Source organism: Centruroides vittatus, unplaced genomic scaffold (genome assembly GCF_030686945.1).
Source record: "Centruroides vittatus isolate TY-2023 unplaced genomic scaffold, ASM3068694v2 contig_337, whole genome shotgun sequence".
NCBI lineage: Eukaryota > Metazoa > Arthropoda > Arachnida > Scorpiones > Buthidae > Centruroides > Centruroides vittatus.
In genome coordinates, this window is record NW_027122161.1 from 812,941 (window position 1) to 833,651 (window position 20,711).

The window sequence follows — 20,711 nt, forward strand, 5'->3', positions numbered from 1 at the left end:
TTCGCACTTGTAGATGGCCGAAGTTGATGTCCCATCTAGTCCCGCAAATGTTCGATGGGTACCACACAGATAACCATCGAGCGTTTGCGACAAAATGTAATGGGCGGTCGAGCATTATCTTGATGGAAAATGTTTTCAGCCTTAGCATAAGAAGCAACACGAGGGCGCAAGATTTCCTTAAGTAACCTATGTGCCGTCAATGTTCTCGCACCAACTGTAACACGATATGACTCCTCAGATCAGCACTTCAGCAATAGAGCAGTGTGCCATTCAACTATAAAGACAGGATTAAAGCACTCACCAATGACCCACCATATTTACACCATACAGGTCGTCAATTTCCAGACAGAACTAGGATTCATTTCTATCCTGAAAATCAGCCTGAAAACTGTCAGATGTGCAAATTGTCTGGATTGTTTAGTACTGGATTACCTAACAATCGAAAACAACAGGCACACCGAAAATTCTGAACATAGTGAGCTTCTGTGAGTCTTCTTATAAAATACTGGAGTAGCGATTATAAGGCACTAGAATGCATTACCTGTAGTGCCAGCAGAACACAATTGTATCTGTCTGACGCGTGAGATAATTATATATCGAGTTTTGCAAAAATTAGACAAATCTATGTAAATACATAAGAGTATTTTCTATAAAAGAGATCGATAAAAATTTTATATTTCGTGTTTGAATTTGTGCGGCTGTTGAGAGTGTATACAGCTTATTTTACTTAAGTTAATGGACAATTGTTTTCACTTACGTTAGATGTAAAAATTAGAAGGACATGCAATGTAAATAAAATATAAACTGCTCTTCGTAATAGAATAGCACAGAAATTGAAAAATACGTGGTATTTATCAATCAAAATTTTAATTACCCAAACAATAAATAATTATTTCTGTTTGCTTTCTCGATATATATATATATAATGAAATAAATAATATTAGAAAATCACGATATCAAAGGTAGGTCATGAATAAAAAAGCAGTCATTATTGTTAACCTTTTAAAACTGATTTTTTTCGATAATATTCACAAGAACAAAAGATTCCTTGTGATCTTATAGTGTAACCCATAGACAAAACATTCATTTTATATTCCAGAAAAAAAAAAAAGATATTACTACCGGAAAAGTTGCAAGTCTGGTTGCGATAGTAAGCAAGTCAGTTTTTATAGAACATTAAAACAGAGATATATTTTAAAATGATTTGAAGTGATGTTAAGTAAGTAAGCTATTTAGTATTTTATTAATGAAAAGAATGTATACGTTTTAATATATTCTGCTGTTTTAATATTTATTCTATATAAATTAATAATATTCTCATTAATACTTATACTAAATTATTACAAACTATTAAATGTAATAGTAACTATATCAGTACTGGTATGTAGTGCAAGACACAGAAATGAATTACGGTAACGTTTTCACAGAACGAGAATGAGCGAGATGATGCGAGACTTAAAATGGCGCGGATTTATCAATTGTCAATTTACATACTTTTTTTTAACTTTCCAATACCGTAAACCTGGAACCGTGTATACGGGGGTTTTCTGTAGCTTAAAATCCTTTGAATGTGGATACAGAATGGTATTTTTATATTAAAAGTGATTTCTGAAAATAAGGAAATTTAAAATGTATATATGTACAGTACATAGGTTATGTATGGCGGATTATGTTATTATTTTGAAGACAAACTTCTAAAACTTGTAGTCTTCAGGCTACACGAAGTCTTAGGCCTATATCTTTCAAGTGCAGCTTGATAAACTAAATATAAAATGATAAGATTAATGTGAGCAAAAGCATTTAGGAATTATGAAATAACGTTTCGTTCCTTTTTTCAATAAAGACACCCATCTAAATATACGCTTAAAACAAGCACTCGAGCAACCTGCAATGTTATAAAATCTCTCCGAAATAGGATGTGGACTTCCAATTAAAAAATATCTTACACTTCTAAACTAAGTGTGTATTGGAAGCTATCAAGCTTAAGAAGTCTCAAATGGATCATTCAAAAATCCCCGAAATTAGTTGCTAATTAACATATCTTGAGATATGAATTTTCTGCAATTTATACACATATAGATTAAATTAGTCTTGAATATCTACCAATGACCGAGTGGATAAAACCACTGTAATATCGTGGTTGATCGCGGGTTTGCACTTGACCAATGGACTGGCGAGTTTTTCGTGTGTTCTTTACTATAGAACTCCTAAAGTCCTCCTGAGTGGTACCCCCTTGTCCGAGCGCCAATGAATTGTATTGCCTTAATCCATCAATTTAATTTAATTCAATTTCGAGTATAGAATATAAATATTCTGTGCATTTACAGAATATAAAAAATTTAACATTAAATATCATGTCCTTGAATAACTAGTTTTTTTTTCAAAATTTGAATTAATGTAGCATACCGTTATAACAAATATTCGTTTATGCAGTGCCTTGTTTAATTTTGACGTAGGTATTTTTTTATAAATTATGTGTTATTCTTTTCTGTTATGACATTCGTAAGAGCATCTACCTTATGCATAACCTCATTATTATCCATCAGTTTTAATATAAAATTTTCAAGAAGCAGACTATTTTGACTTGTTTTGTTTAATAATTTTTAAAAAGGCATAATGTATGTAATATCTCGTACTGTACATCCGTAAAATAAATAACAACACAATGTAACAATAATGTAATAATAAACGATGCCATTGTTACAACCGTGACACAAATAATCGAAGAAAAATAAATAAAAACATAATAAGAATTCGAAACCGATCTAGAATAAAGAGGAGGAAGAAGAGAAAGCAAACACGTTATTTCCATTGTCAATGTTCTCGAAGCCATTGTAAGCCATAGTTGAAAAATTAGAGCAGGATACAGCAAGATTTTGACACGAATTGTGGATATTAAAGTTTTAATTTTTATTTTTAGAAAATCATAAACAAGATGAAATACACGCATTAATTGAGTTTGAGTCCTACGTTAAAAATACCTTATGAAATTTCTTACTGTATACTTATACAACCTCATAATTGCAATCACTTTTTCTTTCTAAATTTTAATTATAATTTAAATTTTCACATAAATCGATAGCATAAAAATTTAAACAATATTCCTCAAATCTGTCTCTTAGAACCATTTAAACGACACAACAGTAGCCGAGTGAATGAAACTATTGAACATCGGTCGTGGGTTTGCACTACACCAATCACAAGCGTGGAGTATTTTGGGTTTTCTTCACGTGTCTGAAATGTAAATAGGAGCCAGTTTTTCACAAAACGTCCTAGAGGGAGGCAATTACTTCTTGGCAGATCGCCCGTGCGTTGTATCAAAGCATGTTTGGTTTGATGTTGCATCAAACCAAACCGCACGGGCGATCTGCCAACGGGTGCATCCCAACATATTTTCGGGGAAAAAATAAGAAAAAAAAGAGGATTATTATCCTTACACACTGATTAAAATAGATCGCCCAAGTGTTGTGTCGCCTTTCCCACTAATCCAATCCTCGCTTCATTGAAGTTACAACCTAGTTCGATTATCTTTAAATTTATCGAAATATAGACCTGTTTTAGTAAGTGAAAAAACGCATCTATAAACCTAGCCTTTTATTCCCATTCCATACTTTTTACATTAGTACAATCTGCGATTATATCATATTAGCCCAGAACTTGCATCAAATGATAAATGCATTTATGCTAAGTATGAGTAGAGTGGCAAGGTTTAATAATTAAAATTTAAGGTTATAATAATTAAAATTATTTTAATCTTGCATGCCTTATGACAAACTTTGAAGGGCATTAATGCTACCAAGCTCATAACTTTTAAATGGAATTCTTAAGATGACATATAACCTTGTAAATAACATGATTCTAGTGAAACATGGGAATAACGATATAACCTATTTTTATATTTATATTTACATGATCAGAACTTTCTACATTATTAAAATAATTTATAGTAAAACCTGCGTAAACCGGAACGGCACAGCATCGAATATTCTTTCCTGTTTGGCAGGTTCCGTTTTGAACAGGTTTTAATATATTTTAAATCGATTACTTTTACTATCATCTGGCATTATATTTCTACAGATTTTTATATTGATTGAAATGAATTATTGAATAGTATTTTAATTACAAGTTCAAAAACACGCTTGTAATTCAATACGTTAAACATAAGTAAAATTTAAATAAATAAATATATATATATCAGATTTGTTTATATTATAAAATCTCATTCTTTCTCTAAGAGGAAAATTAACACAAAAGTTATACATGGTTGGACTGTACGAAGGTCATACATGTTTGTCATGTGACCCGTATTCATTTTTAAAGTATTAAATAATTCCTCATGTCGGTAGATGCTGTTTCACATTGGCTTTTTGATAACTGATCGTTGCTCTGAGTGAAAAACAAATTCATCCAGATCTACACTAATTTTTACAGATTCATAACAAAGATGGCTCCTTGTAATATAAAGTAAGAATTTACTTACATATATATTTTACTTATATTTCTATATTTGTGTTAGATCTACTCAGATAATAATTTATTTCTAACGTCATGTACAGTATATATATATTGAAATATTAATTTGTATGTCAATTTTATCAATCATTTATCGTATTCATACTGGCAGTTATAAGTTGAAGTTTCAATTTAACCATTTTCGGACTTATTTGCCTTCTAACAATGGTCAAACCTGTCTGTAAAGTACTGATTCTTTATCTGAATCTAAATATTGAATGATAAAGTCGATATTAAGTCGTTATCAATTCAAGTTTTTTTTATGATGAGAATGAACAATTGATATCTTAAATAAAATTATGTCTAAAACAGAGATATTCCGGGAAATAACAGGAAATTCCCATTTAGTTTTAAAATACAATCAAGAAAATGGATGGAATTTCCAGGTTTTATGGAAGCGTACATTTAAAGAATAACCATTAAAAATTTGATCCAGATCGGTCGAAGTGTATTGGGAAGAGAGACAAAGAATAGACACAAACATTCTAGTATATATAACAGAATGTTTATGTATCTGTTCCTTGTCCGTCTGTGTGTGTATATATATATATATATATATATATAGTTATAGTTTTACTTATGTCTCAAGGTATAAGGTATTGTCATATGCTATTTGTTATTTTGATTTGATTTTCTTTATTTCAAATTTAATGGGTGAAGTTCTCAGGTTAGCGATTTTTGTTCGCGAAAATAAATTTCTTGTAGAATATTTAGTTATTTTCTTTTTTAATGATAAATTTTCACATCAAACGTGATTGATTATACTAAGTAAAACAATGAGGAAAAAGCTCAACCAATTCAACGACTTAACCTTGAATTTACTGACTTTAATTTGTTTAAAAATCGTTTCTTAATCGTTTAAATGCCATTCTTGTTAAATTTTATGAGCTTTTATTCGATCCCTACAGATGTTTCATAAAATATAATTTTTATTTTTTATTGCAGATTTTATATGCTATAAAAAATCATTAACTAGGATAAAGCTTGATAAAGATTCAATCCATCAGTAGAGAATATTTTCTTATAAAAAATCAAAATTTCTTTTTAAAGAATGTACTTATTGTCATTTTTAAAATTCTCGTGATGTTTCGCAATGACAATAAATCATTAAATTTAGAATAGGAAAATAAATTCAGTAAATATTATTTATTTTATTTTTAGGTTATATAAAGAAGGAATTACATAATTAAGTAGCATCAATGACGAATGTATTCATTTATTTCCGTAATAAAAATAAATAAATATACAAAATAAATTACATCCTCTTATCTTTTAATATAAAATCTCCCAACACGGGTTCTGTCCAGGTAGAGTTTCCTGAATTTCTTCACGTGTAGCACCTAAATAAAGACCAGTTTCTGATAGAAAGTTCTCCCCTCTTGGCAAGTATCCCATCAAACCAAACTAATCAATTATATATATATGAATAATAAAAGGAATATATCATCCTTATACACTGATTTACAAGTAATTAGAATTTAAACAAACATTAAATGAATAAACATTAACTTCTATAAGTGCCTTATTAAACTAATTGACTAAAAACAGAACACTTTTATGAATAAAATTGTCCATAAAAATACAGAACAATCTTATTTGATTGGATAATAAGACGATTATCTAATTTAATAAAATTACAGGTAATTTAAAGATCGTAAGTATGGATCGTTTGTAACTCGAGTGTTCTTGAATTATATACTGTAATAGTATACGTAAGAGCACTTAAAAAATACTCGAACTTTATTAATAGTACTTGAACGAAGATGCTATTATTAATACTATATATGTTCGTTTTTTATATATAGAATATTTCTTTTAAAAATAGACACTTGTGAAATTAATCCTTAATTCATCACTAGATTGATCCTACTGTGAGCTCATAGTAATGAGTCAAGGCACAACTTCTGAGCCTGTACGAATTTCTTGGATTTCTGTTGTTTAATGCCTTAAAATTACAGATATGCCCTCTTAACGAGGAGATACGTTCTGAGAAGTACATCATTAAGCCATGGTAGACTGTAGTTACGCAAGCATTATATAGTATAGTACACGTACTAACACAATCGTAACGTAATGATATGAATTTGTATATCTAATTATAAAAAAAGGTACAGGCTGTAACGAATTTTTTGGCTGCATATGGGGTCCGTCGTTAAGCGGCGTGTAACTTTAATCTACATTTATGCATATATCCTAAAAAGTTTATTAATAAAACTATTTGGGACAATTTAAAATTGTCATCACAGGTTTATTATTATTTTATATTATAAATTAATAATGTAATACAATTTGCTAATTCTATGTAAAAATCCAAAAATTTGTTCATGTAATTGCATGATATTTTGTTTAAAAATTCTACAGAAATTCATTACAATTGTAAATTTTTGATTTAAAATAGTTACGTCGTTATTTACGTCATAAACGGAAGTTTGTTTTGTTGAAAATAAACGTAACATTATTAATGATCTTTATTTGACGTCATGTAATATCGTTAGAATTTCTAATGATTTTACACACGTCTTGATTTGTAATATATACGACTGGAGCTCTCTATCTTCCAAGAAATCTTCTGCTATCATACTTTTATTCATTAACCAGTTTTCACAACGTTATAACTTATTTTACTTTTTATTTACCTACAACATCTCATTCCAAGTATGTTTACAAATTAAGAAAATTCTCCCTCCCTGTATACCTCAATTATAGAAAAATGCATATCATTTGAGAAAATTACAATAAAATTTATAAATTAATTTTAATTTCTGAATTTTTATATATTTAATGTTAAAATGAGTAAGAATATACAATTATGTAAGAGACTTAACTTATCCGTTTATGAGAACGTGAGACATGGGTGATGTGCCTCTCGTCGGGACCTTCTATGAGAAACTGACCCTTAATCACGTGAATAAAGCCCGGAAAACTCCACGTTGTCCAGGTGCAAACCCTCGACCAACTACTATGTTCAGTGATTTTATCCACTCGGCCACTGATGGGCACGAAAAGTGGCGTGTTATAATTTCATGGGGCACAGGCAAATTTCAATTAGCGGGTCCACGTACAGTGTTTACTTCAGACATTTTTCTTTGGGGGATTTTTTTGAGAATTATTTTCTTGTAGAACATTGATTTAGGACCCCCTGTCAGTGGGGACCCCAAGCAATTGCTTTTTTTGCCCATAGGATAACACGCCACAGGCAGGAAATAGAGGTAAACATAATGTTAGATGAAACAATCCTAGCCAAGTAAAGTGAATACCTAATGTTAATTCTACTTCAACTTTTATAATTAATTTATATGTATCGAGTTGAACTATTTCATTTAAAAAAATATTATTTTTCAAAATCTCAGAGCTGTGCAAGGTTGCTAAAAATCCAAGGCAGTCTCGTTTACATTGAGACAGGTATAGGACGACTGGGAAATCCCGGACACAAGGAAAAGCTGGACATGAAATATCGTAAAAAATAAAAGGTTGAGTAACTTCTTTTTGTCCAAAGCTGATTAGAATCAAACTTAGAGATTTGGGACAACCTCGGACACAAGTTTATGGTGTCCAGAATTGTTCCGTAGATTACTTTACAGTATATTTACTGGGATATTCTCGTGATACTCTATACAATTTTAAGTTGCAACCTAAAATTGTAGAGTAATATGAGGAAACTGAAGATCTGCTCTTAACCGTCTCAACCTAAACTAGTAAAGTAACCTGTTGAGATGTTTTTTCCCCTTATTTGAGATGTTTATTTCCTTTATTTTATTAATTGACGAATCTATTATATTTCATTTCCTTATTTCGTTTCCCAGTAAAATCTTTGGCCAGTTTCTGGCCCGTCCATCATTGCCTCAGGTACTGCCTACCTAGCCAGGTGTTACTCCGCACCATAGAAGAATATCAGACACTGCACAGTTATCTATTATTTTATTTTTTGGGGAGAAAATAGGTTAGATTTTTCAATATCGTACTCCATATAGATTTGAGTACCAATTAATATAAAAAGATCTACTTTTACTCTAACAGGTCTCGTGATACAGATTAAAATTTAACAAGATTCCCACAATCTTCTCTATATACAGTAAAACTGTGTAAACCGGAATTGCACAGTAGTGAATGTATTTCTTCTGTTTAGACAGGTTTCCGATTTTATTTAGGTTCCGTTTTGGGCAGGTTTAACTCTATATTTTTTTTCTTTACTTTTCTAAATTTCATTCTACTTTGCAGATCGGAAACCTCTGTAGCGTGTCCAGTTGATCCCTCCATGAGAGCAAAGCATAGAAGATTTTGTTTTTTTCATAGAAATCAGTTAAACCATTATAGACTTAACCTCAAAACGACAGATGTGGTTTCTATTTAATTGGTTTAATTGTAACATTGAAAGTTATAGCATATAAATATATTGTTTAGATTTAGTATGTGAATGTTTTATGCAAAATTTTTGTATAAGGAAATAACCTTAAAATCCATGTTTAGTTATTAATTTTTTTATATGTCTTGCTTGTAGTGTCCTTGAGACTCGTATGAATAACATTTTGATGGATTGACTGAGTGATAATGTAGATTTTAATTTCTTAAAAATTTTTTAAAATAAATATTTCTCTCAAATGATATTATGAACACCAGCAAGGTGAAATATATATTGTTTACTTCAATTTTTAATTGTAATCAAAGCTTATTCTAGCGTTGTAATATATTATAAAGTTTAAACAATTTAAATACATTTAAACCTGTGTAAACCGGACTTTTACAGTACCGATTATTTTCCCGGTTTGGCAAATTTTATTAAGGTTTCCGTTTTGGACAGATTTACTGTAATTACAGTACTAATTAAAAATTTATTTATTACTGTTACGAGATATGAGTTAAACGAAAGAATTTTATATTATGATTTTGATTACTGTAATTGTGTATTGTGCCTAATAGTGACTTCCTTTAACCTTTCCTTAGATTTTTTATAGTAAATTAATAATTGTTGAGTAACATTCTTGTAAATTACATAATAAAAATCTTGCTTTATGTTTAATTTAATCACAATTTTCCTATATTCCTTTTACATTCATTTTCTACTTGATACGTTAACCTCCTCGTATATTTAGGTTTTGGTCAATTAGATCCATGTTCTAGGTTACTAAAGTTAGTATTACCAGATTACTAAAGTTTTGATGCCCTATAAACTGCCCTATAAACTGTAAGTTTATAGGGCATCAAAATAAATATAATATTTATTTATTTATTAAAATATATTTAAAATATTATATATATATAAAATATTTTTTATATATGAATAGTTGTAATAATAGTTTTATACAATACATTAATTTAATGTTAATAGTTTAAAATTACTTTTAATATATTTATTTAAAAAATAGTCCGTGCAGCGAAAGAATAGACCGAACTGGAAGCATCTATTTCAGATGAAGCTGACAAGTGGGAGTTGATATATCGATCACAGTAATAAAATTTGTAAAAAAAATGTGAAATAATGAAATTATTTATGATAAAGATAGTAAAAAACGTGTATAAAATGTAAAAAAAAACAAAATATTTGAAAGAGAAAATATCCTTGTAAGAATTCTCACATGTCCCCTCCATCCCTTTCATCTAGCATAGATTCTTTCAGCTCAGATTGATTCATGTCTACTCTTTCGCTACACAAACTATAACAAATTTGAATGAAAAGTTTGCTCTGCTTTATATTAGTACATTTAAACTATTTTTATCATTCGCAAAGGCCTATAACCAAATATTTATGGTGTTTTAATTGTACCCAGGTAATAAATCATATTATATATAAATAATGTTTATTGTTTTCTGAATTCTTTTTTGTAAAGGAGGAAGCCACGTCAAATAAATAATTTGATTTAATATTTATACTATTTTAGATAATAATAACAGAAAGATAATCAATATAAAAGATAAAGTTTTCTTGTTAAAGAGAAGCATAAATACACTTTAAACGCATGAATGAATACTTTCGGAATGAAAAAACTGTATCAAGTTTTGAAATATAAAATAATATATTTTAAATATTTTATTCTCCTCTTCTTTTTAAAAACAATGGAATGATTTGGATATACAAATTTATTCGAAAATTTTACAATTGTTAGAGTGTTAAATTATCAGTTATTACGAACTGATTTATTAAATATTTGAATTAAAAACACTTTGACATTGAAAATTAAAAAAATAATTTAAAAAAAAACTCACTGGTACATAACTAATCCGTTAAAACAGCGCGTAGAAATTCTATTTTTAATATTTTAAACAATAGAAGTTTTGAAATTTAATCGATATTTAATACCTAGTCTGTGAATTTTGTTTCGAAAACTTTCCTCCCATTCCAAGCATTGTTTCCACGTAGCATATTTAGTATTTTAAAAAATAAAATAAGTCACAAATTGCATATATTTTGTCAGACAATGAAGTTTTAAACTTGAGGAAAAAATGTTTTTTCCAATGTTAATAATTGCTCTGTAATGAACGTATCTTGACAATGTCATTATTGTTAATGTAAATAAAGAATATATATATACAGTCAAACCTGTCCAAAACGGAAAACTGTCTAAACAGAGAAATGAAGCGTTAAAAAATAACTGAAAACTGCCAAGCCGGAAAAATAATCGGTATATTACGAGTCCGGTTTACACATGTTTCACTGTAATAGTCATATTTTTTCAATATTTAATCCAAATAACACACTGATTACTTTCTAATATAAAATATTTATTACTAAAACAAATCTATTTTTCTGTTTAAAATTATTCTACATCATTTCTTGAATGCCCTAAAGTCAGGTCTTCATCCTTAACGTTATTTTAATGATTATTGCAATGTACAGCACTCTTTATATAAAAAGTGAATGGGGAGACGTACTCGAAATTCTCAATTTCTCTACAGAATTGTTAGGGAAAAAAGTTCTTAATGAATGATCGTTTTGAAGACAATACGAAGTGAAATCAGTATTAGTTATTTAAAGTATTATGTAGTTGAGTTTTGGTTGCGTAATGCTATACAATATACACAACACATCAAACTGATGTATACTTTACAGATAGAAGAGAAAGGAGAGACGTCACACTTCACAATTGACAAAGCATAAAGGTAATATTTTAGGATTTATATTTATAGAAAAGAATCTAGTACTATTTATTCATTGACTTAAACTGAAATAATTAAATTTATTGTAGAAGTCATATATCATCTCTTTAGTAATGAAAATTAATTTAACGACGCTTAAATGTTAAAATATAATTTTTTCTTATAAAACAATAATTTAAATTGCTCGAGGCCTGTAAACTCACGAGACCTGTCAAATGACTGCTGATGTAGAAACTGATTACGTCCTTCACAAAGCTATAATCATTCCATCAATGTGCAATAAAAAATCAATAAATAGAAACATATGTTGCATGTGCATAACTGTATTCCATCAACTATTAAATGCTGAATTAATATTTTATTCAAATGACTGGAAGACTGATTAATAGTAGTTGTTTATAAGAGTATAAAATACAAATTTTAATAAAATTTCATAAATTCCCTTTAATTATCATCTAATTTACATTACTATTATTCTCGAAAGTTAGAGTATTAGCATTTACTTAAGCGGTCTTATATTTGTAGTTGCAGGGCCGACGAGTGAGAGGATGATTTGGTAAAATTTTCCAGGCCCGTGATTCGCAGAGGCCCCACAATTTGTCCGGACATGATTAATCACCATAAATTTTTAAATAATGTATTTACTTGGGGCTTATGTAAATTCTCTCTCCTGATGAAACGACTCTCTCGAGACCCTCGTATAGTAGCTTCACCCTGCTAATAGATGTTAAATATATAACTCATGCACCTAAATATTCTTTAACAGTATTGAAAAATGTCTCTTATAGAGTTAAAAAATTTTATTTTCATAAGTAATTCTTAAATGCTCACAAAAAAACACGCGTGTTTACACAATGTCATCAAGTCAAATTTATTGTTTATCCTAATTGGACTAAAAGCTTTTGAAATTATTCTGAATGTAAATTCCTTTTATAGTAAGCCATAAAATTATCACAAAGCTATGACAAAACAATACTTTATTATTTTAGAAATATAAAACTTACCTTCAAGGTGAATTAGTTATCAATACATATAGAAACATGTTTGTTAAGAAATTATTATCATAAATTTAATACTCGTGGCTTATTTTATCATCAAAATTACTCATTGTTATAATAAAACGTTTAGGTTTTAGCCGTGTGACGTATACATTAATGAAGATTCAAATTACTAAAAAAACGTCCTCAACACAAACAGAATTTCACAATCGACTTCACGCTAAATTATGAAAAATCCATTTGTCAAACGTCAAGAAAAGACTTATATTTTTCGAAGGGCATTAATTTTTTTCTTAGAACTATAGCAATGAAATTCCTTCCATCACAATACGTAAAAAGCTATTGTGAAATGACAGTTTCCTTGGTTACAACCTGCAAATTATAAAATCGTTAATGTAAAGCGTAGATAAGTGCTTCAAAATAAGAAATTTTATTTTCTGGAAAGAATTCCCAGCTTATTTCACGATTTTTTCCTAATAAAATTTTAAATTAAGTATTTATTTCAAACTTAAAACAGAAGTCGTTTAGCGTGTAAGAAAATAGTCTTATATTTTTTTACGACACCATTTCTACTGTCAATATTTGTTTATGTTTACATTATCTTGCTTGAAAACGGAAAAAAGGTAGAATAACACCATGGCTACTTCGCTTCAATAACAATAGTACACGCAAATATTTTTAGTGGTAAATTAAACGTCATATTTATTTACATGCTTTAGATGTGTTATAATTTATTATACCCAAATGTACAAATAAACATTTAAATTTTGAAATGCAAACTAGTGTGTTCAGGAAAACGTTTAAATTTTTAGTAACCTTATTTCATTTTTCAGGTGTTACAGCCATAAAAAAATGTCTGTTTTTATTGTGAAAGTTTTCAAAAATAGTTTACTATATTTTTATTATTATCATAATAAATTTATATAAAGCTATTTTTTTTAATCAGGATAATCTGTACAGTTAGGAATATACTGTATATACTGTTATTCTAAGTAGGTTATTTATATTCCAGTTATTGACTATTTAAATATTTACCGTACACAATGAAGGGCAGTTACGGTATCAACCTACAGCCGAAATCGAATCCGGGCACGCAACTTCCTATGAAGTTTTCAGGGGTGATCAGTCTCGGATATTTTAAGCCCTCCTTGCCACTCGGCCTCCCCATTTTGAGCATAATCGAGTCCTTGATGAGTATGGTAAAAAGGCCCTTTTAGAGTCTTCAAGATGGAAAGAGTTTGAAAAAAATCCCTTGAAATTTATTACTAATTTTTAATTATTTCCAATAAATCCAGAATGAAATTTATTATTTTTAGAATTTTTTAGAAGAAATTTACATTGCTTACTTTTCTAAAAAAAAGAAATTTGGATCATAGATACTTTGAATACAGTTTCCTTTAGTTTTATTGATTATTAATGACATAAAATTATTTTTTTTTATTAAAGATATAATTATTTCCATTGTCTATGCCTAATGTTAGAAAATCATATATTGTAACCGCAGTAAATATAGTGTTATTAAAGCTTTTCTGCCTAAATATATTTATTATAAAATTAAGTACAAAAATGTTTTTTATGAAGAAAATTTAATTATACCTATAAAAATTTATTGTGAAATAAACACTTGAAATCATAAAAATACGATTAATTACTTATTGTGACTGTATACTTTTCCTTTAACAATAATCCCTGCCGGTCATCTATTTAACTCCTTTCAGGGGAAAATATTTAAATTCAAATAACATAACTTACTGTTTGTTTCGGAATCTTTGATACAGTTAATCGGGGTCTACCACCCATATGGTTTTCATATCTGCTCTCGTTCTTTATCTATTTACCTCTGTTTTTGAAATTAAGGAAAGACGGACGGACGGACGTCGTGTGTGCGCGCGTGAGTGGACGTTTATTTTGTTTAATATCTCAGGATGGGTTAAAGGTTAATAAACAGAATTTAGTATGGTAATTTGTATGTAAGGGGCATTGATACTATCAAATTCTGGAGTACGAAAGTTAAAATGGTGAGGAAAAGTGGTCATAAGACTGAATAAAAAGTTTACTCGAAATAAAATGAAATTTTACTTAAAAAAAATGATGATTTTGTATTATAAAATTTTACGAAACTGGCGATAAAAATTAAAATAAAAATTCAGCAACGAGCTGGCTTGTCCCAGAGATAATATTAACTGCACCTTTCACCACTGTTTTCATTAGCGGCTAATTATATAAATTGTCATTCCCGCTTCTGAGAATTTTAAGCAGAATTAAGCAAAACGTTTATTATTTCCTAGTATCTAAAGAGTGTAAGTACATGTATAGCTATAAATATATTCATTTAATGAGAAGACAGGTGCTGATATTTTTTATATTCTTTCCAGAAACAAGATGAAGTACGATTTCATCCACAGACACTTATCACGATCATTCAGAAAATTAGGCTATTGTATAGGAGAACATCCATTAAAATTCTCATTAATACCATTGTTAATAATAGCCATATTTTCGACAGGACTTTACAGAGTAAAAATATTAAAAAATACAGAATATATGTACAGTCCTTTAAATGGAAGAGCAAGGATTGAGAGAAATGCAGTGGAATCTATATTCCCTCCAAATATGTCTGACATTGATGTTTCTAGAATCACAAGGTTTGGAAGGTTGGGTTTGATGATGTTCGAAGAGAAAAATCAAGGATCTCTTATGAAAGAAATTTTTATGGACGAGGTTGTTAAAGCTCATAAAGCTGTCGAAGACATGAGTATTATTTGGAAAAATAAGACATACAGATACTCGGATTTATGTGCAACAACCTATCAAGGTCAATGTCTTAAAAATGATTTATTGAATCTTAAAGGTAAAATTGAAGATATTAAAAATAAGAGAATCCGAATAAGGTAAAATATATTTAAAAGTATTGTAATAAATTTTATATTATTTAATAAATATTTAAATTTATTTATTTATAAGCTTTAAACTGTACACTGTTAAGACAGATATAGTTCTAAATCCTATTTTGAATGAAGAAAGTGTTTAGAGGAAAACCATTCTTTTTAAATTTTTCCTCTTCTAAATTTCGCCCACCATTGATAATTAGTAGTTGATCGTAGATTCAAGGGTGGCCACGTGGAGTTTTCCGAATTATCTATACGTGTCTAACACCTAAATTGGAACCAGTTGCCTATAAAAAAAATCCCCCTGGAAGACATCTACCTTGGCAGATTGCCCACGTGTTGCATTGTCGTATCTCACTAAACAATCCTGTTAGCATATATAAGGTATTAAATTAAATTAAATTTAAACTAAAACTAAATAATTGAAATTGGACATTCGCATGGCCGAAACGGTTAAGGCTCCAGCTTACTGCATGGTTCAATCCCGGCTAACAAAATAAACCCTAGGAATTTTCGGGGTGATCTTCCCGGCTGCTTCCAATCTGGACCAAAATGGATATGATTAAAAAAGCCCGTAATCGTGGGTCTGCACCTCGTCAACGGGATGGCCACATGTAATAATTGGGAGGCATGCTCTTGGCAGATTGCCCACGTGACTCGTTGCCGTATACAAACAGACACACTTTTTCTGAGTGATCTGTCACATCTCATAATCCCGAGTAGTACGAACAGCTCTACAAACAAATTGAAAATTTCACATAATTATATACTCGTTCAGTATATATCTCACCGAACATACTTGTACTATATAACGTCCTCGACACATTCGTGTTGCTACATGAGTAACTGTACGTTGTCTTTACCTGAGAAATATTTCGAACTGAACAGTAAACAGATACTTCAGAGGCAGTGGGCGTTATACCTTTATGCGGTCAGGCGAATTTCAATTAGGGGGCCTTATGTACAGTGGCATCAGATATTTTTTCCAGGGAATGTTTTCTTATAAAAGATTGGTTTGGTGCTCCGGTCGGCGGGGTCCTAAGTAATTGCTCTTAGAAAAATGCACCACGGCCTTCAGAACACTAAAGTATCTTTGTCTCTACGTCTGCTTTTTACCCACGTGCCATAAACTTTGACTTGAGACACTCTTCGTACCATACACTCATTAACTGAGAGTATATTCCATTTAAATCTTGTTCATTTTATAAAGGGTATTTCTCTAATGTACACCTTCCTTCAGCTTACTTTTCCATTTTTGAATTAACATTGTTTTAAATGCTAAAATTTCAAATATAAGTATAATTTTTATATTTATCTATTTAATTATGACTACTCAACACATATTTTTAGTGTAATTTCATTTATTATTTCAGATATCCTTATGAAATCGATGACATAACGCTTAATACTATATTTTACGCCTACTCGTTGGGAAAGGTAACCACTGATGACAATGGTTACATTCAAGACATAAAAGCCATGAGATTATTATACTTCCTAGATTATAAGAATTTAGAAAGGAATATGTTAAGTTTAATGTGGGAGGAAAAGTTCTTAGAAACTTTTAAAGCCTACCATTCAGATTATGTCAATATTTATTTATTTGTTGGGAGCACGATAGATAATGAGTTCAACCGAATAACAGAATCTATATTACCTCTTCTTTCCGTGGCCATTACTGTCATGGTAGTTTTCGCTGTAATAACATCAATGACAACAAATTGGGTAACTAGCAAGCCTTGGATAGGTGTTGCTGGATGTTTAACATCTGCTGTTGGAGTATCTGGAGCATTTGGACTTCTTCTATGGTTTGATATAGAGTATTTTGATTTAAATATCTCCATACCCTTTCTTCTTCTAGGTAAGTAAACGAAAATAATGAAATTCTAAAAGTTGTTTAAATTGATAATGTTTATAAATTCGATTTTTTTAGGTGTTGGTCTCGATGATTCGTTTGTTCTCTTGGCAGCGTGGCGAAGAACTGATCCAAAAATGAGTGTCAAAAAAAGAATGAGCGAAACTTACTCGGAAGCAGCAGTCTCTATCACGATAACTTCACTTACAAATTTCCTCTCATTTTGTATAGGAATGACTACAAGTTACCGAGTAATACAAAATTATTCCCTTTACGCCTCCTTATCGATTGTCTTCGCTTATTTGTGCCAGATAACATTTTTTGGAGGAATCTTAGCCATTACTGGATATAGAGAAAACAAATGTATTCATTCTGTTTTTTGTATACCCGTTAAATTAGATAAATATTCAGGTATGTTTATTATTATTATTATTAATTCTAATAAATGTATTAAATGAATATAAATTTATAATTATGTTTCAGGATCGTTCCTTACAAACCTGCTTTATATCGGTTGGGTGAAGGAAGGATCAACTGAATTTCATAACGAAAGTGCTATTTTGAAATTTTATAGAGATAAATTAGGGAAAATATTAACAATGCCTCAGTCAAAAGTTATCGTCATTATATTAACTATAATTTACATATCTGCAAGTATTTTTTCATTAAAGTATTATAAGCAAGGTATGAACTATAGCAACGTGTATCCATACTCATCGTATGCGTTGAATTATACAAATAAGCATTATGAATATTTCACAGAATATCCGCATGTTATACAAGTTGTTATTAATAAAACATTAGATTACTCTGACTTAGAAGTTCAACGAAATGTTCAACAAATGATTGATAATTTTACAAATAGTGAATTCATGGCCGGAAAAGAAACTACTGATTTCTGGTTGAAATACTTTTTGCTGACTTTTAAAGAATCGAGATTGCGGTTCTCTTACAGTGGTTATAATCTGAGTATTTCTGAAGATTTCATGGAAGCATTTCGCGATATTTTTTTAAAATTTCCTACTTCTCATAGATTTAATCAAGATATTATCTTTAACGAAAATAAAACTAAGATCCTGGCTAGTAGATTCTTTATTGCAACCAAAAATATCCTGAATCCACACATGGAAGGAAAATTATTGAGTTGGTTGTGGAAAACTGCGGATAATTGCATATATCCTGTATATATCCACAATTTATGGTTTCTAGTATACAGTCAACACGTATACGTTAAACAAACAGCATTACAGACGTTATGTATAGCTGTTGCAACTATAACAATTGTATTTTTCTTATTTATACCAAAATTTAAATGTGCCGTATGTGTTGCCCTTACTATAGCATCGATTGAAACTGGAGTAATTGGCTCGATGTTTGCATGGGGTGTTAATTTGGATACGATATCAATGGTATGTCTCATAATGGCCAGTGGATTATCAGTTGATTATGCTGCTCATATATCCTATGCCTATATTACATGTAAGAAAGAAAATCCGGATGATAAACTTAGAGAAGCACTCTATGCAACAGGCCATCCCATTTTTCAAGGTTGTTTATCTACTATTCTTGGTGTAATTGTGTTAGCTTTTGCCCCTTCTCATACGTTTATTATATTTTTCAAAATCACGACTTTAGTAATGGTATTTGCATTCTTTCATGGGATTTTCATTATTCCTGTTAGCTTAAATGTTTGGGATATGGCTTGTATGAAATTGCAGAAGAAAAAAGAAACAATAATTGATATTCCAGAAAACGATACGCTTATGGAAAACCGATCTAACAGTTAAAAATAAGTAATTATATTACAGAAAATATATTAGTTCGGTTTATTTTCCCACATGAGATCATTTGAAAGTAAAGAAAATTAATGATTATAAATACCTCTTACATATGAAACAGGTAAAATTAAATATTGTAACAATAGAAATTAAAAAGTAAATTTTAAAACTGCAATATAATGAATATTTGAAAAATCTCTTTATTATCGAAGAAATCTCTTTGGTATCTTCAAGAAAACATGAACAACGAATAGTAATTACATATATTTAAAAACTTATTGATAATGAAGTCTTAATCTATATCTCACTTTCATATTTCTTTGAAATAAGAAAGTGTGATGTGGATTGACACTTGAAACTAATATAAGATATGGAATTTATTGATATAGATCCCGAATAACAAGGAATGTAGAAAATTAGAGCTACTTATATGCGTTATTGAAACCACTTGTGTATGTTACACGGTTGCACAATCAAAGAAACGATGATATAACAAATAGGTTAAAGGTCGAGAATAAAGGAATACCAATAAAAATGGCTGCAGTATGTTAACAGAATGGCAGAAATTAGTTACTCAATGCTGTTCTTCAGTATCAAACTGTCCGTTGATGTTTATGTTGATGATGATGACGAATTGCTAAAGAAATATATATTACAGCAACAATAAGATTGTTAAATAGTGTTTCTGTATATTAATGAAAATAACAAATAATTTTCATTATTTATTACTTAATAAATACCAAATGACAACACAAATTCAACAGAAACCAATTTAAGAATATTGAATATTTAGTTATATAATGCAGCAAAAAGAAATTTAATCTTCTACATCAATTGAATTTCGTAGATTATTTCAATAGCTGTTGAATGAATTTTAATGAAATAGGGTCCTACTAAAAATCGAAAACGATACACCAATTACAGTTTCAGAAGAGCATTTGAAGGCCCAAACGAATCTTTTCCTTATATTTTGATAAATATACAATAGAGGAACGAATATCTCATTTTAAATATTCTACATAATGAATATTTTTGTATTACATTCTGTTATTATTTTGAAAATATACCTGTATATTCTTCATATTTATTGCAATTAGCAAAAAGATTTTTGCTAAATTATTTTGTGAAGGTTAAATCAAAATTTTACACTTCGTTTTTTACTTTATTGTTACTTTATTTTTTGTTAAATATTTTTATAATATTATTTTGATAAATTACTGATATATATTAAATATAATAAATGTTATCACCCTCTGAAAAATAAATCTGTATCATTGAAGATATATATATATTTGAAATTAATATAGAGAATTAATAAAATACATAATTTTAAGAAGTCTGTCAGTAACATGATTGTATTTTATGCATAATTTACTGTTTATCTGATTTAATTTCTCCCTTTAATGGTTGTAGAAAAATTATTTAGAAATAAAATGATTTTATATAAATCATAAAATTTAGTTTTAAATTGCTTAATATATATATATATATATATATACACGAATTATACCTTTGCTATTCGAATCGTATTTCTTACACTGTAAAAGACACTTAAATATTCCGTACTGAAATATTTTATGTATAAAAA

The 20,711-nt window shown here is 29.2% G+C and overlaps 1 protein-coding gene across 4 annotated transcripts in view; it reads left to right on the forward strand.

The window, feature by feature from the left end:
- The window catches only part of LOC136974032 (patched domain-containing protein 3-like), a 29,955-nt gene extending 10,798 nt beyond the window's left edge, over positions 1 to 19,157 (forward strand). The window contains exons 1-6 of one of the 4 annotated variants that reach the window (XM_067268804.1): positions 1,180 to 1,219; positions 4,347 to 4,464; positions 14,978 to 15,493; positions 16,864 to 17,351; positions 17,424 to 17,756; positions 17,829 to 19,157. In XM_067268804.1, coding sequence (XP_067124905.1) covers positions 4,445 to 4,464; positions 14,978 to 15,493; positions 16,864 to 17,351; positions 17,424 to 17,756; positions 17,829 to 19,132 — 2,661 coding nt within the window. In that variant the 5' untranslated portion in view covers positions 1,180 to 1,219; positions 4,347 to 4,444 and the 3' untranslated portion in view covers positions 19,133 to 19,157. Of the gene's footprint in view, positions 1 to 1,099; positions 1,220 to 4,346; positions 4,465 to 11,474; positions 11,608 to 14,977; positions 15,494 to 16,863; positions 17,352 to 17,423; positions 17,757 to 17,828 lie in introns of those variants that run through there. The other 3 variants (XM_067268807.1, XM_067268806.1, XM_067268805.1) reach the window with 3 other exon arrangements.
- Positions 19,158 to 20,711: the final 1,554 nt, after the last annotated feature.